At 36.0% G+C, this 19,458-nt stretch overlaps 1 protein-coding gene across 2 annotated transcripts in view; it reads left to right on the forward strand.

Moving 5' to 3' along the window:
* The window catches only part of HDAC9 (histone deacetylase 9), a 955,850-nt gene that overhangs the window by 715,373 nt on the left and 221,019 nt on the right, over window positions 1-19,458 (forward strand). For both annotated transcript variants that reach the window (XM_042967858.1, XM_042967863.1), the window contains exon 19: window positions 15,865-15,972. In XM_042967858.1, coding sequence (XP_042823792.1) covers window positions 15,865-15,972 — 108 coding nt within the window. The remainder of the gene's footprint in view (window positions 1-15,864; window positions 15,973-19,458) is intronic.

Consider the following 19,458-nt stretch of genomic DNA (forward strand, 5'->3'; position numbering starts at 1 on the left):
TCCCGACTTTCTTGAGGGTTTTTATTAAGTAAGTTTGCTGAATTTTGTCAAATGCCTTTTCTGAATCTATTGACATGATCATATGGTTCTTATCTTTTCTTTTATTAATGTGATGTATCATGTTGATTGATTTGCAAATGTTGAACCAGCCCTGCATCCCAGGAATAAATCCCACTTGATCATGGTGAATAATTCTTTTTATATGCTGTTGAATTTCATTTGCTAGTATCTTATTGAGAATTTTTGCATCCATATTCATCAGGGATATTGGCCTGTAGTTCTCTTTTTTAACTGGGTCTCTCTCTGGTTTAGGAATCATCATGTTTGTTTATTTTTAAGAGAGAGAGAGAGAGAGAGCACAAATGGTGGAGGGGCAGAGAGAGAGTGAGACAGAATCTGAAGCAGGCTCCAGGCTCGAGCCATCAGCACAGAGCCAACGAGAGGCTCGAACTTGTGAGCCGTGAGATCGTGACCTCAGCTGAAGTCAGACGCTCAAGTACTGAGCCACCCAGGTGCCTCTTGATTAGCTTTTTAAACAATCATTCCCCATTTATTCTTAAGATGCTAATGCCCAGGATAGAAAAATATATCTTTATCCTATCCCTGACAGCAGTGAAGATTTCGTCAACTCTATGTTGTTTTAAAAAATAGGTATTTTCTAATAGTGCTAGAGATTGGAAATTAAAGATCAAGTTGCAGGCAGGATTGGTTTCTCCTGAGGCCTATCTCTGCAGTTTGCAGATGGACACTTTTTCACTGTGTCTTTACATGGCTTTTTCTCTTTGTGTGCACATAACTGGTGTCTCTTTCTCTACTTACAGGGACACCAGTCATATTACCTCTTTAAAGTCCCTATCTGCAAATATAGTCAAATTGGGGTTAGATCTTCATCATTTGAATTTGGGGAGAACACAATTCCATCCATATCAAAATCTATTATCTAGGGTTGACTTTGATTGAAATCCCAGTTCTGTGTCTTATCAACTGTGTAACTGTTCGAATTACTTAACCTCTCTGAAGCTCAGTTTCCTCTTTTGTTAAAGTGACTAATAGTACATGAGGAATAAATTAGGTAATGTTTTAAAATGTTTAACACAGTGTCTGGCACTTATTTGTTGCCCCAGTCCATCCCCTGCATCTTTTTTAGATGCTGACCAGAGATATTTACTTCGTGCTTTCTTTGAGTAGTAACTTTGACTTGTTATCTCTTCCCCTGAATCTACTAACAGTCTAAGCTTTTCTCTCTTTGAATCTTTCATACTCCCACCCCAACTTTCACTGTTGCCGAAAAGAAAATATGTATTGTAATCTTCAGTTCTAGCCCTAAGAGTAGAGGCTTGAGGATAGAAAAATATTGAACTTCTCAAATACTTCTTAAGTGGAAAAAGGTAATTATTCTATTTCCTAAAACAAGAAATTTGGCTTGCAGATGTCATTATACATATTGTATAGAGCTTAAAAAAGAATAAGCTATGTTGAAAAATTAAAACTAGAATTTCTCAGAAATTAAATAAAACTGAGATGATTTCAGTGATTTTAAAAAATATTAGATAATTTCTAAGTTACCAAATCAAGATACTGTCTGCAGAAATAGCTGATCCACAATGGGTGATTCATTTAAAATATGTATTTTACCTGAAGTAATGCAAAAGTTAAAAAGATACTTAATTTCCTTCATAGTTTAACTTTTATACAACATGCCTAAAATGGTATAGAATCAGTACTTTGATGAAACCTCTGTTTCTTTGTTAAGTCTGATGTCTCTCAGGAGGTTTCTACGGGCATCTGATCATTATTTAAGCTTAAACTCAATTATTCAAAAATGCCCTGTGGCCCAAGCAGCAGCATAGCATAGCAGCAGCTGTTTACTGAACTGCTTAGTATTGGCTGAGGACTTTTGGTTCCCAACTTTCAGGATGAAATATTCAAGGCATCCGTGGAAGAATCATGTACCACATTAACCATGCTGAGTGCGTATGAAACCTGTTCTGTTAATGGGCAAACTAGTATTATATTTTAACCCTGGGAATATTTCCGAAAAGAATCAACAAGCTAAGTTTCGATTATACAAAGGATACTGTGCCTAAATTCCTTTTCTTCTAAGTCATTCTCTTTCCCTTTTAAAATACTTTCATATCCACTTTCAGTACAGGTAGCTTAATTTCTATCACGTGCGGCTTTTCAGAGCATTAGCTTTGTTTCGGGTGCCAGAGATTGAGCTATGCTGGATGTGCTTGGAAAAGGCCCACATTCATTCAGGAAACTCCAGTTGAACTAGATCCATATGCAGCTAAAAAAAAAAAAAAAATGTAGCTTTCTGATTAGAAGTAGTTTCTGGCTTCTAGCATTATCACAGATGATTTTTGTTTTTGATGTGCCGCGGAATAAAAAGTAATGTTGGAACCAAAACTCTGAGATTTTTTTTTTCTCTTAGTGAACATATTTACTGAGAACTTACTACTTTCACTGTTGTGTTGCACTATGTTAAACACTTTACATGCATTGACTAATTTAATGCTAATAATAATCCTATGAGGAAGGTGATATAATCCTGTGAATAAGGTGGTTTCATCTCCATTTTATTTAGAACATGGTTAATAAACTTGCCCATGTTTGAACAGCTTGTAAATGGAAATAGTTTTCAAGGTCTCTAACTCTAACTCTTGAGTCAAAAAATAGATAAGGTGATACTGCACTAAACAGTGATGAAGCCATTGCCAAAGCTATCACCTAAAATAATGGAATAAAGTGGAAGAGTCCAAAGATTGGCTCCTTGGAAAATCTGTTACAAAGCTTATTAAAAAACCTGACAATTTCTCCAAATCCTGGGGCTATGAAAGCCTCTAGGTACAAACTAGTAGTATAATGCTTTGACAAATTATATTGGTAGCCATTCTCTCTTGGTACAACTTATCTTGTTAGGGTTAATTTATTTTCAAACTCTTAACGCATTTCCAATTTTACCTGTAGCTTTACCTTTTCTTTGTGGCTCTCTTACCCAAGTAGAATTCGATCTTTGTGTAATTTGGAAGGAAAGTCCTTTCTCTGTGAAATCAATGCTCCTCAAATTATTATGTGGTAAAGGACAAGATTTTGTTTGCTTACATTTTATTTCCTGTCACAGAGCAATGCTCTTGTAAAATGTAATAAAAAAGAATTACTAAAAAAGAGATTAAAAACCGTACAAAATGCAAATTCATTTTTATTAGGTTCAACAGATATAAAATTATTCCAAAAATTTGTTATAAAAGTTTCTAAAGGCTTGCTTTTGTTTATCTTGTTGTTACACCGGGACCACCATGGTTCCATGGACCACACTTTGAAGAACAGTGTTCTATATTAGGGAGGTTTTGCTATGGTTGAATTTAAATCAACCATCTTGTTAGTTGTTATATACTTGTTACATCTGTTTTTGCTTGTTTTCTTTTTATATCTTTTTTCTGCTTTCCTTTGGATTGAATATTTTTGAGAATTATATTTTTATTTCCATTATAGGCTTATTTTATCTATATTTTTAGTAGTTTCTCTAGTATATACATTTATTAATTAATACATTTCAAAGTCAGTAATATTACACTACTTCTTATATAATGTGACAATCTTATAGTAGTTTGCAGTCCTCTCATTCTACATATTTTGTTGGCATATATCTGACTTTTTACATGTGCCATAAAACCCTCGATAAAATTGTTATTGTTTTTGCTTTGGACAGTCAAGGTTTTAAGGGAATAAAAATAAGGGAAAAGTCTCTTTTATATGAGCCTTCATAATTATGATTTTCAGCACTCTTCATTTCCTGAGTGTTTTTCTTTACCATTTTTTGTATTTCAGGTCTGATGGAAGTATACTACTTCAGCATTTATTTTTCTGAAAATTTTTATTTTACCTTTTAAAGATATTTTTGTTTGTATAGAATTCTGGATTGACATGTTTATCCTTTGAAAACTTTGAAGATGTGACTCCATTGTTTCCTAGCTTAAATAGTTTCTGCTAAGAAATATGCTAACATTCCTTTTCTTAGTTCAAAATTTTATGTAATGTGTTTCTTTTCTCTGCTTCCTTCAGGATTTTTTTTTTTTAATATTTTAGCAATTTGATAGTGATGTGTCTAGGTGTGGTTTTGTTTTTGTAATTGAATTGATGGCATTTTTTTGTAGTTATGTTTTGAATTTTTTGGATCTGAGGTCTCACTTTTTTTGATAAATTCTCAGTCGTTATCTCTTTAGTATTTCTTCTGCTTTATTTTATTTCTTTCCTCATTCCAAGAATCCAGTTACACCTGTAATAGACTAATTCAGGTTACTTGCTTGTTTTATGACCTTAGCTCCAACCCCCCCCCCACAGTTAACTATTTATTCAGCACTTGTTATTATTATTATTATCATTATTAGCTTTCTCTCCCCCAAACAATAAAGTAAATTTAGACCAATTGTTCTTTTTTTTATATATAACTTGTTTTTTATTTTTTTTAATTTACATCCAAATTAGCATATAGTGCAACAATGATTTCGGGAGTAGATTCCTCAGTGCCCCTTCCCCATTGAGCCCATCCCCCTTCCTATAACCCCTCCCATAACCCTCAATTTGTTCTCCATATTTATGAGTCTCCTCTGTTTTGTCCCCCTCCATTTTCTATATTATTTTTTCCCTTCCCTTGTGTTCATCTGTTTTGTCTCTTAAAGTCCTCATATGAGTGAAGTCATATGATTTTTGTCTTTCTCTGACTAATTTCACTTAGCATAATACCCTCCAATTCCATCCACATAGTTGCAAATGGCAAGATTTCATTCTTTTTGATTGCTGAGTGAGTTCCATTATATATATATATATATATGTATATATGTATATATGTATATATATATGTATATATATATATAATGGAATATATATAATGGAATATATATATATATATGTATATATATATATGTGTATATATATATGTGTATATATATATATATATATGTGTATATATCTCACATCTTATTCATCTATCGATGGACATTTGGGCTCTTTCCATACTTTGGCTATTGTTGATAGTGCTGCTATAAACATTGGTGTGCATGTGTCCCTTCGAAACAGCATCCCTGTGTCCCTTGGATAAATACCTAGTAATGCAATTGCTGGGTTGTAGGGTAGTTCTATTTTTAGTTTTTTGAGGAACCTCCATACTGTTTTCCAGAGTGGCTGCACCAGCTTGCATTGCCACCAACAATGCAAAAGAGATCCTCTTTCTCCACATCCTCACCAATATCTGTTGTTGCCTCTGTTGTTAATATTAGCCATTCTCACAGGTGTAAGGTGGTATCTCCTTGTGGTTTTGATTTGTATTTCCCTGATGATGAGTGATGTTGAGCATTTTTTCATGTATCTGTTAGCCATCTGGATGTCGTCTTTGGAGAAGTGTCTATTCCTGTTTTTGTGCCCATTTCTTCACTGGATTATTTATTTTTTGGGTGTTGTCTTTGATAAATTCTTTATAGATTTTGGATACTAACCCTTTATCTGATATGTCATTTGCAAATATCTTCTCCCATTCTGTTGGTTGCCTTTTAGTTTTGCTGATTGTTTCCTTCGCTGTGCAGAAGATTTTTGTTTTGATGAGGTCCCAGTAGTTCATTTTTGCTTTTGTTTCCCTTGCCTCCGGAGACGTGTTGAGTAAGAAGTTGCTGCGGGCAAGATCAAAGAGGTTTTTACCTGCTTTCTCCTCGAGGATTTTGATGGCTTCCTGTCTTACATTGAGGACTTTCATCCATTTTGAGTTTATTTTTGTGTATGATGTAAGAAAATGGTCCAGGTTCATTCTTCTGCATGTCACTGTCCAGTTTTCCCAGCACCACTTGCTGAAAAGACTGTCATTATTCCATTGGATATTCTTTCCTGCTTTGTTCAAAGATTAGTTGGCCATCAGTTTGTGGGTCCATTTCTGAGTTCTGTATTCTGTTACATTGATCTCAGTGTCTGTTCTTGTGCCATAGACCAGTTGTTCTTATGTTCACAAACTCTTGAGGGCCATGAAGTTATTAACAAATGAATTCCTATGCACACCCAACATTGTCCAAGGACTGAATAAATATGTGTCAAAAATATGAAGCTACATTTTCAAATTCATGTAGACATTACTGCAATTAATATGCTTCAAGTTAATTTAAAAACATTGCTGAATTATAATTTTCACCACCATGTATTTTCGCAAGTAACACATTTGAATAATGCAATAAAACTTTTCATAGTGCTGTGAATATTTGCAGCCTTTACTTAAAATGTTAACCTAAGCATCCTTACTCTAGTCTTATCCTCAGGCAAAGCTAGAATCCTTAATAAACATACCCCGCCCCCCACGAGTTAGAGAAGTTATCTAAGTGCCCCACTCTAAGAAATCTTTAGTTAGGCTATGATCATTTCACACAAGAAATCAACCCATCTAGTTCCTCTGAGATACTTTTTTTTTCCCCATTTCCTACTTTAGAATTTTCAAGCTTTGGGTAGAAGAAATAGGTCACCCTGGACCGCAAAAGTTACGCACTGATAGCCCAGGAGCCATATTTAGCACATCTATAGATAAGTTTCTTTTTAGCTTGGCTGGGGATTTTTTAAAAAATGAGTTCTTCTCAATATTTAAGATTTAAAAAATCACCCCAAAGGCCCCCTCTCTCATTTACCTTACCTTACATTACATCTACATTACCAGTCTGACCTCTGGAGTCTTTCGGACATGTGGCTACTGCTTTAGGCCTGAATTGTTCCACTTCGGTATGTGAGACTCTCTGAGCTATTTTCTTTGTACCTTTTCCTGTTCATGGACTCTACTTGTTGATATTAGTCACTAATACCCTTAACACCAAGGAAGTTCTTTACACTTTAGTTAAATCTAGATTATACCTGCTGCAGATCTGAGGCAGCATTTAAGGAGAAGATTGTTGTTGTTATTGCTGTTTTTTAAACCATAAATTACATGGACAATGTATATTATCCAGTGTCGAGGTACATATTGGACATTTAGCTTACTTGGAACTCTGATTATTTTGTGCACTGTGTATCATACTTTCATTTTGCTGGTTGAATTTTATGTGGTCATTCTCAGAGTAAACAGTTTTTTTAAAAAAGGAAAAAACCTGATGGTCATTAAATGCTTACCCGAAGGATTTGCAGATGCACAGAGGCTTCTGAATAAGGGGCTGGGATGGCACTCAAGCAACATCTTGATTTCTTAAAAAATCCTGACCAAGGATTTTGGTCATTTTAATTCATGTTCTTAATTCACAGTAGGATAAAGAAACTGTGAAAGCAATGGTTTTTAAAATATTACTCAGCTCTCAGATGCTCAGAATCTGTTTCAAAGAAAGTGAACATTGGGAAGTGTGACACTTACATATTTCCTCTAAACGAAATGAATCATAACCACTCAAAGGCAGTAGTCTGTCCGTATACTCCCTGCCTTACTTTTATGCAGGGACAAACCCAAAATACTAATGAACAAACATTTCTCAAGGACCTGACTGTGAATAGGTAGAACTTGTCTCTTTCTTTCTTTCTTTTTTCTTTTTCGTATAGGTGCCAATAATCATATGATGTCCTTGATCTTTTATTTTGCCACTGATATTATATAATTATTTCTTTTTTGAAATTATTATAATAAATTGCCATCCACTTCTTTGATGTATTAGGGAAAAATAAGTTGAGATTGAAGCAAAAGAATGGGAAGAACTGTGAAAGGTTTTTCCTGGCTCTGTCACTAAATTCGTGAAACTGAAGAAACTGAAAAGGGCAGAATAGCCCTTTAAAATAAGTTTCTATTAGTGTTGATTCTATTCAGCCGACACAATTATTTGGAAAAATTCAGGAAAAGAACAATGTTGATAAAAATGATTCTTGGTTGTATTCCAAAGAAAAAGCAAGAGAGAAAGCACAACTTTAAAAACTAACAATGAAAATATAAAGCGATTTCCTCCTTGTTCCCTCTCTGTCCTCTGCTCTGCCTTCTCTCTGGACTCTCTCTCTGCTACTTTTGCTGCTTCGTTCTTTCTCTGTGTTTTCCTTTTATTCTTGTCATATTCCATAAAGGATTTAAAGCAACTTTCAAAACAAACCGGACGTGTGTGTTCAAAAGTAAGTGGGGTAATCATGGAAAAGTGAAGATAGACACATGAGCTAGGAATGAGATTAGCTTAGAAGGTGTGAGCTGTAGTATCTACTATTTTTACTAGAGAAGGTCCACAAATTTGTCGTGGAGAGTTTTAGCAGCCAGTATGAAGAAGGGAGCACTGATATTTATATGGATCTCAATGTTTATAGAGCAAGATTTCTCAACTTTGGCATTATTGACATTGACAGATATTTATTTGTTGTGATGTCCTGTTGCACTGTAAGATGATTAGCAACATTCCTGGCTTCCACTCAACAGACACTGGAAGCTCACCTGCCCCTGCAGTCTTGACAACCAAAAATGTCTTCAGAAATTCACAAATGGGCACCAGGGCTGGGGCGGGAGGGAAGACGGTTTAAAACACCCCCGTTAAGACTACTGCTTTAAAATAATGGTGAACAAATTATAAAATTACAAAATGCCCAGCTACTCCCGATACAACTGTGGCATTTGAAGTTTTGGAATATTTTAGCAATTTTACATGGTAGAGATTCAATACCTTTACAGATAAAAAAGTGATGTAGGTCTTAGCTGTTGCATTTCACTACGAAAATCTTTGATTCTATAAATAAAATTAGAACCTGTTTTTTTCAAAATTATTTTATTTTTTATTCACTTTTTAGATTTTGATTTTATTAACATAAAAATAAGTATGGATTAAGAGCTTATGCTGTTTTTCTGGGTTCTCATTTCCAGCTGCACTAATTACTAGCTAAATAACCTCTTTGAATTTCATATACAGAAATGCTTAATAATAGCATCTATGCCAGTGATTTTTGTAAGAATCGTATGAGTTTATATAGGCAATGAGATTTGCATAGTGTCTGGATCTTAATAAGTACTCTATAATTATGAGATAATAGCAGTTATTATTATTGTCATTATTATTTATAGATAATAAAGAATAGAACTTTATAGAATAGGGCAACATATAATAATAAAACTGAAAAATATGAAATTAGATAGAAAACCTTATTAGTTTTCTATCACTTTCTCTGTATATTTCCTGAATTGCATTCTGCTGTGACTCCAAGTGAATAAATGATGTTTCTACCATTCATGTTCCATAGATCAGGTTTGATTCAGTAATCCTCCTTTGTATCTTTTATAGCTATAGAGATTGCAACATGGTAGTCTTCTTTCAGATGTGAATAGTATTACCTAGTGACTAAGTTTTTGTAAGTAAATATGTAACCGGTGCTTTTCAAACCCTTACTGTCTCTTCTGCCTCCATGCCTCCATAGAGAATCTTCCTAACTATTTTAGACTAGTGTGAGTAATTGCTATGTGCTTATGAATTGCTAGATTTTTCCCCCCATCTCTTGTTCTTGTCCTCCTCCCTTCCTTCCAGTTGCTGAGGCCTACTGGCCTTTGCTGATTATTCTGGGGTTGTCACATTGCCAGTTGCCCTGGATTCTCTGAGGTCCATAATGAAGTAGAGAATGTGACTCTCTCCCTCTTTTAACATAAATGTTCAATTTGGTACCAAAGTATTTTACTTCAATCTCATTTTTTAACAGAATATAAAATGCATTGCCTATTTCAGTTTTTACTTATAGTTTTCTCCATTTCTTTACCCTTCCTACCCTAATAAATAGACATGAGGCTCTGGAAATATGGGCTAGGAGGATCCCAGTGTCATGCCCTGTACTGTCTTCAGAATTGTGCCTCCTTCTCTGATGACTAAATATTTTTTTGTGAACCAAGCTTGTATAATTCTCTACCCTATTTGTATTTCCACCAGTATCTCACCACATGTGCTTGGTTCCTAATACAGAAAGACTTTTTGTGGGACAGCCTCATCTGACATTTCTGAACTACAGTTTTGGACACATGTAAGGTCCGGACCTTCCTACATGTTTAAAAGTGAGTTGAATTTTGAGGGGACTATTTTCAAATTGATAGATTTTAATTCTGGCAATAAAACAAAGCCTCTGTGGACAGTTACGCAGCAGACTACTAAAGCTGCCTTCATGTTTTGTACATTTATACAGAAATATTTGAAAGTTGAAAACAGTCTGTTTTTCAGAATACTTTGTAATCAAAAGCTTGCTAAAAATTCCAGATTATTTCGGGGGGGCGCAGTAAGTTGCATATTGCCACATTAATTCTAAAATACATTTTTACACCCCTAGTCATATATATAGCATATCACTGGGGACTTCTTCCAGGATCTTGGTTAGACCTTTTTCCCTGTCATTCAGCAGATTAAATTCCTGACCTTAAAAATGGGATACAAAATTAGAATCAGCCATGCTCATTCATATGTTGTAGATATGCTTTCTTTTCTTCTAATGACACTGATCTTCTCCACAATTAACAATATATGCATCTCTTCAAGTTTGAAGAGCTTCCTTTCAATTTTACAATTCTTTTTCTTCAAGATCAACTTACTATTGGATGCAGTATTTTTAGGTAATTGTTCAGTCTCTCAGCTTCCTCTCCCAAGATGGCATTTGGGTATCTGAAGGAGGGATGGAAATTTGATGACATCCTTGGACACTCATGTTGTCCTCTGAATATGCAAGCTTCCATGGCAATTTCCCTAGTCCACCTTATTTAAGTTCCTGAATCTCCGGCCTTTGAAGCAGCTCATTTTCTCCTGATTTCACTGCAAGATGGAGTATGTTAGGATTCCCTAGTAGGGTGCTTCTGTTGCACCTTTTGTTGCCTTTTTCCACTGTCTCAGAACCCGAAGGGACGACTTTTGGTTTTTCTTCCTCTTATTATATCCTACCTATAGCCTAGGTCTGTAAGCTTTAGGTCTCATTGTCATAAGTAGAAAAACTCTCTCCTCTGAGTATCAGAGATGCAATAGTAGCATTGTCTTTATACTGTCACTAACGTAGGACTATAACCTCAGACCATCAGGCTTAGTTCTTGATATATAAAAGAATTTGGAAGAAATCCTCTTTTACTACAAAATCTGGATTTTTTTGTGTACTGATGCAAAATCCTATTTTGAACGTCAATTTCTTTACATTTATTTTATATCAATGCTAATCTTCCTTTCAGTTCACATTTCACTGCCTCCTAATGTACGTGTACATGTGTGCATGGATATGTATACACACACACACACACACACACACACATCATGCTGAAGAATAAATTGGTGAACAGACTTAGGAGAAGTGAATGTGGTGTACGGAAAGAACAAAAAAGATATAAGCAAATTAATTTTTTTTCAGATTATAGTAGTTTTGGTTTTAAGAATTTGCTTTGCATATCTCAACAACTTTAGCAAGATCTTAGGAACCAGCTAGTGTAGTCAACAGGATTGCCTTCTGCTCCACTACCATTTCTTTCCCCTTTCCTGGCCTAATCTAAATAATTTACATTGTTTACAATTATTTTCCATGCCCAGATCCAATTCTGTGCCACTGTCCTACTCTCTACCTTCAACTTTCAAATGCTAGAGCACCTGTCTTACAGTTCTAAGCTCTTCTGGTCTCTACCTTTATCATCATTGTATTATCATCTCACCTCCTTAATCCCAGTTATAGATATCCACCAAAGTCTAATCCTTCTTGCTCTTTTTCCTTTTTTATCCCCCAACCACTCAGGATCCCATTCCATGCCAGGAGCCATTAACAATTGGTGGAGTCAACTGTCCTCTCTTACCTAGAGTTTTTTTCTGCTGTCAAAGCTTTGCAGTAGTTAAAATCAGAGCTTTTATATGAACATGTCCTTCTTGATGGTATCACTCATGTAGGGAAATGTTTTTGGCAGTTTCTCCAACCAGTAAAATGGATATATCAGGATAAGAAATACTTTTTTCCATTGAGAATGGCAGGAAGTAGATTTGGACGTCTCTTCTAGTGACATAGTCAGGAGAGTTCATAAGCTGTGCAAGATTTCTTACCATTGGAGCTCTTGTTAAACTATAACATGGCAAATATATGTGTGTAGCTTTTAGTAGCTAAATAGCTAATGCTCCTGAAAAACTACTTGGAACACAATGTCTTAGGAAAATATGATTATAAATTGACTTATAAACAAGTTTTTGGGATATAACCTTGCTACATACTGAATTGTATCCTTCCCCCAATTCATATTTTGAAGCCCTAACTCCTGATGTGATTTAATTTAATAGGGTTTTTTGAGGGTAATTAAGGGTAAAGGTGGTCATATGGATGGGATCTTTAATAGAATGGTAGCTTTCTAAGAAGAGGAAGAGAGAGGGGTCTGTCTCTACATGCACTCACTGAGGAAAGGCCATGTGAGGACATTGTGAAAAGGCAGCCATCTGCAAGCCAGGATGAAACCTGAAACAGAATTTTAACTAGAAACCAAATTGGCTGATACCTTCTTGGACTTCCTAGCCTCCTGAACTGGGAGAAATAAAATCTTGTTATTTAAGCCTCTCAGTGTATGATATTTTGTTATGGCAGGTGAGCTAAGACAACATCTGTTAATAAATTCAGAATTAAATACAATTACCATTTATGAAAAGATTATATCCAAAAAACTTGACCATTATTAAGTTAGTTATAAACTAAATATACATAAAACAGGTTGAAATAGTTCTTTACATGTTTTTCACGTTTAAATGTAAGTAAATAAATGGCTGATAAATTTCATAGATCCCTAACAAACCTGTTTAAGGATAAGCCTGAACTTTGGATGTAGTCAAAATCTCAAGTATCCATTAAGCATCTATGTGTCTAGCATTCTTTCAACCAATGATCATACCTTTTTGACAAAAGTAACTCCCATACTATATAACTCTTAGCATCTATTACATAGTGGGTACCTAACAAATGTTAGCCAAATTTAAAAAAAGTAAGTATCTTGATTAGTAGAAGTTTATACACAAAAATTGATGGCACAGACACAGAATTTTATCTCTCCAAGAATTCCAAAATCTTCTGAGTATATTCCAAAGTCAAGTAAAAAGGAATTATATGTGGAATTATATGTAGAATTATGTGTGGTTTTGAGTTACCAAACTCAAAACTTTTGGGATTTATTTATTTATTTTTAATTTTTTTTTAACATTTATTTATTATTGAGAAACAGAGACACAGAGCATGAGCAGGGGAGGGGCAGAGAGAGGGGGAGAGCCAGAATCCTAAGTAGGCTCCAGGCTCTGACCTGTCAGCACAGAGCCCGACGCGGGACTCAAACTCACTAACTGTGAGATCATGACTTGAGCCGAAGTCAGTTGCTTAACCAGCTGAGCCACCCAGGCGCCCCAAGTCTTTGGGATTTATTGATATGTTTTATGTTTGCTTGCTTTTACAATAATTTTAAATTTGGCTTTTAAATATTTATTTATTTTGGGGAAGAGAGAGAGAGAGTGAGAGGGAGAGGGAGAGGGAGAGGGAAGGAGAGAGGGAGAGAGAGAGCATGCACGCAGGGGAGGGACAGAGAGGGAATCCCAGTCAGGCTCCACAATATCAGCACAGAGCCCAACACAGGGCTCAAAATGTTAGATCATGACCTGAGCCAAAATTCAGAGTGGACGTTTAACTGGCTAAGCCACCCACGTGCCCCAACTTTAACTCTGATTAATGAGGACTTACTATGGCACCTGTAGCTCTGTAATACTGACTAAAAATGATGCAGCACAATGTAAATGTTGGTTTTCATTTTAAACTTGAACAACTATCTTCCTCAAGGATATGTTTATATGAAGCTCAGATAAGTGTTTACATTGTTCAGTAAAAATAAAGCTTTTGGTTTGGAGGGCAAATGATTTGGTTCCCATGTCCATTTGATGATTCTTTCACTTTTTAGCTGGTAGTGTTTACCATGATGATGTCGACTATGACGAAGGCTTGATGTTCTTAGAAAGCAAGAGTTATTTCAGGAGTGTAGTAGAAAGACAGGTGATGTCAGAGTCAGGGGTCTGTGTGAAGGTTTTGGGTCAGCTGAGTAGCTTCTCTAAGCCATGGTGTGCTCATTCAATAAACACTTATTAGGCTGGTACTATGTGTAAGGCATTTTAAATGGGTTTAATAGTAGCCTAAATAGTAGTACCTAACATTTGCTTATCACTTACTCATTTAATCCTCACCAAAATCATATGTGGATGGTACTTTAAAAAGTTGGTGTGTCACAGGTAAGGGAACCAAAGTGCAGAGATGTTAATTAGTTGCCCACTGTCATTCAGGTTTTAGCGGTAGCCATAACCTCACTGTGACAGTTTGATTCAGAAACCTCTCTTCACCACCACTCTGCTGTTGTTGAAAAGATCCTAATTTTTCTACTTATTTATGTATTTATTTATGGTTCTCACTTATTATTTATTTATTCATTGATCTTGACAATTTAAGTTGGTAAGGATCTCATGAGAAAAGGCATGTTAGGGGCGCCTGGGTGGCGCAGTCGGTTAAGCGTCCGACTTCAGCCAGGTCACGATCTCGCGGTCCGTGAGTTCGAGCCCCGCGTCAGGCTCTGGGCTGATGGCTCGGAGCCTGGAGCCTGTTTCCGATTCTGTGTCTCCCTCTCTCTCTGCTCCTCCCCCGTTCATGCTCTGTCTCTCTCTGTCCCAAAAATTAAAAAAAAAAAAAAAAAAAAAACGTTGAAAAGGCATGTTAAAATGCTTAGGAAACTGCTTAATGCATTGTGAATATGTGTAATTGTTATTTATTGTATTTGTTCCACGTCATTAGGTCTCTTTAATTCTTTTAAAAATATCTTTATTTTGGGTGGGATTTCCATTCTTTGACCAATTCAAAAAGTCTTTCTACTTGCACAGTCACAAATTTTTTATTACACTTCCTGGTGCTTGAAGTAATTTATGTGTTGTAACTTTAAAGACCTCTACCATTCGTTTTTTTTTTTTTTTACATATATTAAGAAATATTTTACACATAAATATATGTAACATATATATATCTTTATAAACCACTGTTATTGTACTTTTCTTGTCCTTGTTATATGTTATCTTATTGGATGCATGAAAAAGAGTAAACAGTATTTGATAAAGGTAAATCAAAAATATCAGTTCATACTTTGTTTTCATAAAAATGTTCTTACAGAAGCAACCATGTATTTTAATGGCCTCTCCAATTTTAATAATACCAATCTGCATGAAGACCAGCTGCCAAACTGTAATAAATGTTAGAAATTTTAAGCTTCTACTTTGAAAACCAAATTGTTCCTTGCAGTTGAATATTGTGAATGTTTTAAGTGTGAGGACCACACACTCCTTCCATTTAGTTGGAGAACCTGAACTGTGGTTGCTACTTCCTACTCACTGACTGCTACTGCTACCTGCCTAATAATTGTCTTTGGCTCCCTGTAAACCTGCAGCCAGAAAGGTATTTGAATTTTCCCCCGCTAGCACTTGCAAATCCGATTTTTATGTATAGCTAAGTGCTCTTAGCTTTTACTCTATCTACTACTGGGGCCTGGTTTCTAGCAGGCCTGTAACTACGCCAGATCCGGCCTATGTAATGCTGTTTGTAATGAGAAATCTAAACAGGGAATGGCAGTGAGGCATGGCAGGAATGTGTTTCCATTGGAGAAGTCAGTATAGAGAAAAAGTATAAGCAAAGCCATGTCCAGAAGGTCTTTTCAGCTGGCCAGGGTGGAAGACTAATGTTATTGTACATAGGTTGTTAGCCTGCCAGCCCTTCCTCACAAATTTGCTTTCTCTCTCTTTTCCCTTCTCCTCTTCTTCCCTCCCCCTCCCTCCCTTTTTCATCTATTCCTTGTCCTTCTCATTTTCCCTCTCTCGTTTCTTCGGGCTGTGCTGACTGTTTGCTCAGGTGGACAGTGACACCATTTGGAATGAGCTGCACTCGTCCGGTGCTGCACGCATGGCTGTTGGCTGTGTCATCGAGCTGGCTTCCAAAGTGGCCTCAGGAGAGCTGAAGGTGAGGTCTGGGTTGCATTAAGTGTGGGAAATCCAGAGAAGAAGCTGAAACACTGATGTTGTTGTTTGGGAATTGTGGGGAGTGTGGTGTGGTAATAAAAGAAAAGGGGCAGAGGGAAGAGGGCAGAAAGATGGCCACTAAGGTGTGATAATAACTAGTCTGTAGGTAGGTAGTAGCTGGTCCTGCTCAGAAGGCCTTCCTCTCCTTGGGGAAACTGTGGTCAGGGCACTCTGGTGTGTTTTTAAGAGCATAGACATGGTGAGTAAAGCTATGGTCCAGGTTAAAAATACCCAGTGTATACATGTCTGTCATGCCCTCCTGGGATTCTCTTTTGAAGCAATTTTTAAAATATGATTACTGAATACTCTGTATAAGCTCAGAATACCACCCAGAGAGAGGGGAGGGAAGGGGGAGAAAGGTAAATACCAGACGGGAAGGATTGGGAGGAAGAAGGAAATTGTTGATTAAAAGGGTAATGATCCAGAGTATGTTTTTCCATGAAAGAACTTCAAAAATGATCTACGCTTTATTGTTCTTTTCTTTTTACGGTCTCTTCTTTTCTACATCACATGAAAAGAACAATGTCCAAACCCCAATGTTTCCCAGTCTAAACAATTTATAAAAGCCAGAGACCTGACAGATTTTGACATTTTATTTGGTATTTTAACAGTGCTATTTAAAGGTATGCCATGTGCGTCTTGAATGCAGTTGCCCCTATAAACTTTGTTGGTGCTAACCTGGCTTTTTAATGCACTAGTTCACACACTTTGTAAGGAAATCTGAGTGGTATTTGATTTGGTATTTTTAGCAATTATAGGGATTAGGGGAAATATGATGTGAACAATATAGGCACCACAAATTGTGTTTATCTAAAATCTAATTAGGAGTATTTTTCTTTTTATCTAATGAATCTTTATTCACTTACACCTGACTGTTCCACTTGTGTTAAAAAAAGGAGGATAGGAAGGTACACTTTACCATGCATTATCTTCCCAGAAGTCTTTGCTGTAACTCTTTAAGAAGTCTTAAGAAGCTTTATGTGTAGTTGACATGATTAGCATCAGAACATTGATTGCTCGTCTTAGGGGATTTATGGGGCCAGTAATGTGGTGCATACTACTCAGTCTTTACCTTTGGTCATGAGCTATTGCAAAAAGGAAAGGAATCAGCCTTACGGAGATGTTTTGGCTGTCTCCCAGTAGCACTTTAACAATAATTCTTCCTGTTTGAGTATGTCACTTGTAGCATTGGACTAAATTGACATTAAAAAAAAATAATATTTGAAGGTCTTATTTTCAAAGGAATTCAAAAAACATACAACAGCTAAGGCATAGTACTATAATTTTTAGAAGACAATGCTGTCGCAGACCCATTTAACAACAAAGAAAATGATTATGTTAGCATGCACAATTTCTAATTGTTTTGATTCTGTGGGAGTTTAGTCAATAATTTTCAAGCATAATGCCTGCATATTACACTCAAAATCATCATTGTTAGTAGCCTTAGGAAATACAGAATTGCCAAATGTACATGTGAAGAGTGTTTAACAGAAACCTATTTCTCTTTTTTAGGAGGTAGTCATTTAAAATAGCCAATTACAAACAAAGTGTCAATAACATATAGCATGGACATGGTGACCACCAGCTGTACCAACACTGGCTATTTATATTAAGAACAAAGATTTGTACAAATGCTTTCTTCCCCCTTGGTTGAGAAATTAGCAGGTGTGGTTAAAAAAAATAGAGGAGAAAAGATGAGAGAATAAGAGCCAGCCTAAAGATCAAGAAATCTTGGTCTAAGGTCTGCCACTTAAATCCTCTGTCATTGGTGGCAAATCATTTAACTTCTTTGGGCTTCAGTTTCTTGTTCTGCAAAATCATCAGGGTGGAATTTATAATGTTGAATGTTGTACGTGGTGCTGTTTGCAAATGAAAATTAGATTTGATTCTCAAATATACATACTATGGCACATCAAATAATAGATATTCTAAAATTGATTTCAACTTATTTTGATGAATATTTGAGATACTGCAGCTCATTTATCTTTCTGATTGTTAAGCCCAAAGTAAAAGTCCAAGACAGGACTATAACAAAGGCACTACTGCTGACAGGTCAAGAGACTGAACCTCCTGATTGCTAATAATTTTAGGAGGCCTGTGGGAATGCCATGTGGGAAAGGTAGCAGTTACAAATGATTTGTAGCCACAGTGAAGAACTGAGGTAGAGAACCATGTTTGAGGACCTCTAGCTAAGCAGAAATGTCACTCAGTGTCCACCTGTCTCAGCCTCCAGTATGACAGGGCTGGTACACTTGCTGGCCAGTGCAGTTGACACTCCTGGCTGTGGAGTCACTTCATTCCAATCTGTGAAGAGAACAGAGAAGCTTATTTGAGGACACTGGTAAGTTAGCCTCTGATAAGAAAACTTCAGAGTTAATTTTTTGGTTTTCAGCATCTGCATTCAGTTCTCCTATGTTCTACTAGTAAATCAATAACTCACTGAAACAAAACCGGCACATCATAATGCTCTATTTTGTGAGACTGCACTAATTTTGCTTGGAAAACAGAGAATAATTAAGAGCTTTATTTCAAATAGGGTGGGCCTGGATGGAGTACTGAACTGAGAGGTGGGAGACAGCTGGAGGTTAGGTGACTAAACTCATAGAGAATGGGGACCCAGGAGATAAGAAGTATGTATGAGAAAGGAAAATGCTGAGGACAGATTTGATTACCTGGACTATTTGCTTGATGCTGAACTTATTGTGATACCCCTTACTGTTGACAGGTTCTGTCCATTATTCACCTGAGGGTACTGATGGACTGAAAGAATTAAGGGAATGAAAAAGGCACAGAAAGTGGGTTTCATTTTGATGCTTGAACAGACCATGTGTGGCAAACTATAGCAGTAAATTGGTGTATTTACAAAGAATGGGCACTTTCAAGTTTTCCAAGTTTTTAACAAGATATACATGCATATCTATATGTGTAAAACACACGCACACAAATGGAAATTTCTGGAATCTAGAGATGCCCAAGTTGGTCCTTTCTGAGATTGTAGTACAAAGGAACACAAATATTCTGAAAATGCTGAAATGTTAGGTGTATTGGGAACTGTAATTGGAAGAATACTTACCTGAAAATGGTTTTATTGTTCTATAGCACATTTAAGAAATTATGTCTAGAAATAGATGTATCTTTTAAAAATGAGTATTTTTTCAAGTTATAAACAGTTCATTACTTGGTTCAAAGAATGGTGTAAAATATCATGATGCATACCTTAAGTACATATAAATTTTGTCAATTATACCTCAGTAAAGCTGGAAAGAAATGATTGAACACACATCAAGCTTTACTATGAGGATGAATTTTGATGCTATTTTGGCAATGCTATAATATCATCATAAAAAGCAAAAATTGTTGGGGCTTCTGGGTGGCTCAGTTGGTTAAGCATCTGACTCTTGATTTAGGCTCAGGTCATGATCCCAGG

This window comes from Panthera tigris, chromosome A2 (genome assembly GCF_018350195.1).
Source record: "Panthera tigris isolate Pti1 chromosome A2, P.tigris_Pti1_mat1.1, whole genome shotgun sequence".
In the NCBI taxonomy this organism is placed as follows: Eukaryota; Metazoa; Chordata; class Mammalia; order Carnivora; family Felidae; genus Panthera; species Panthera tigris.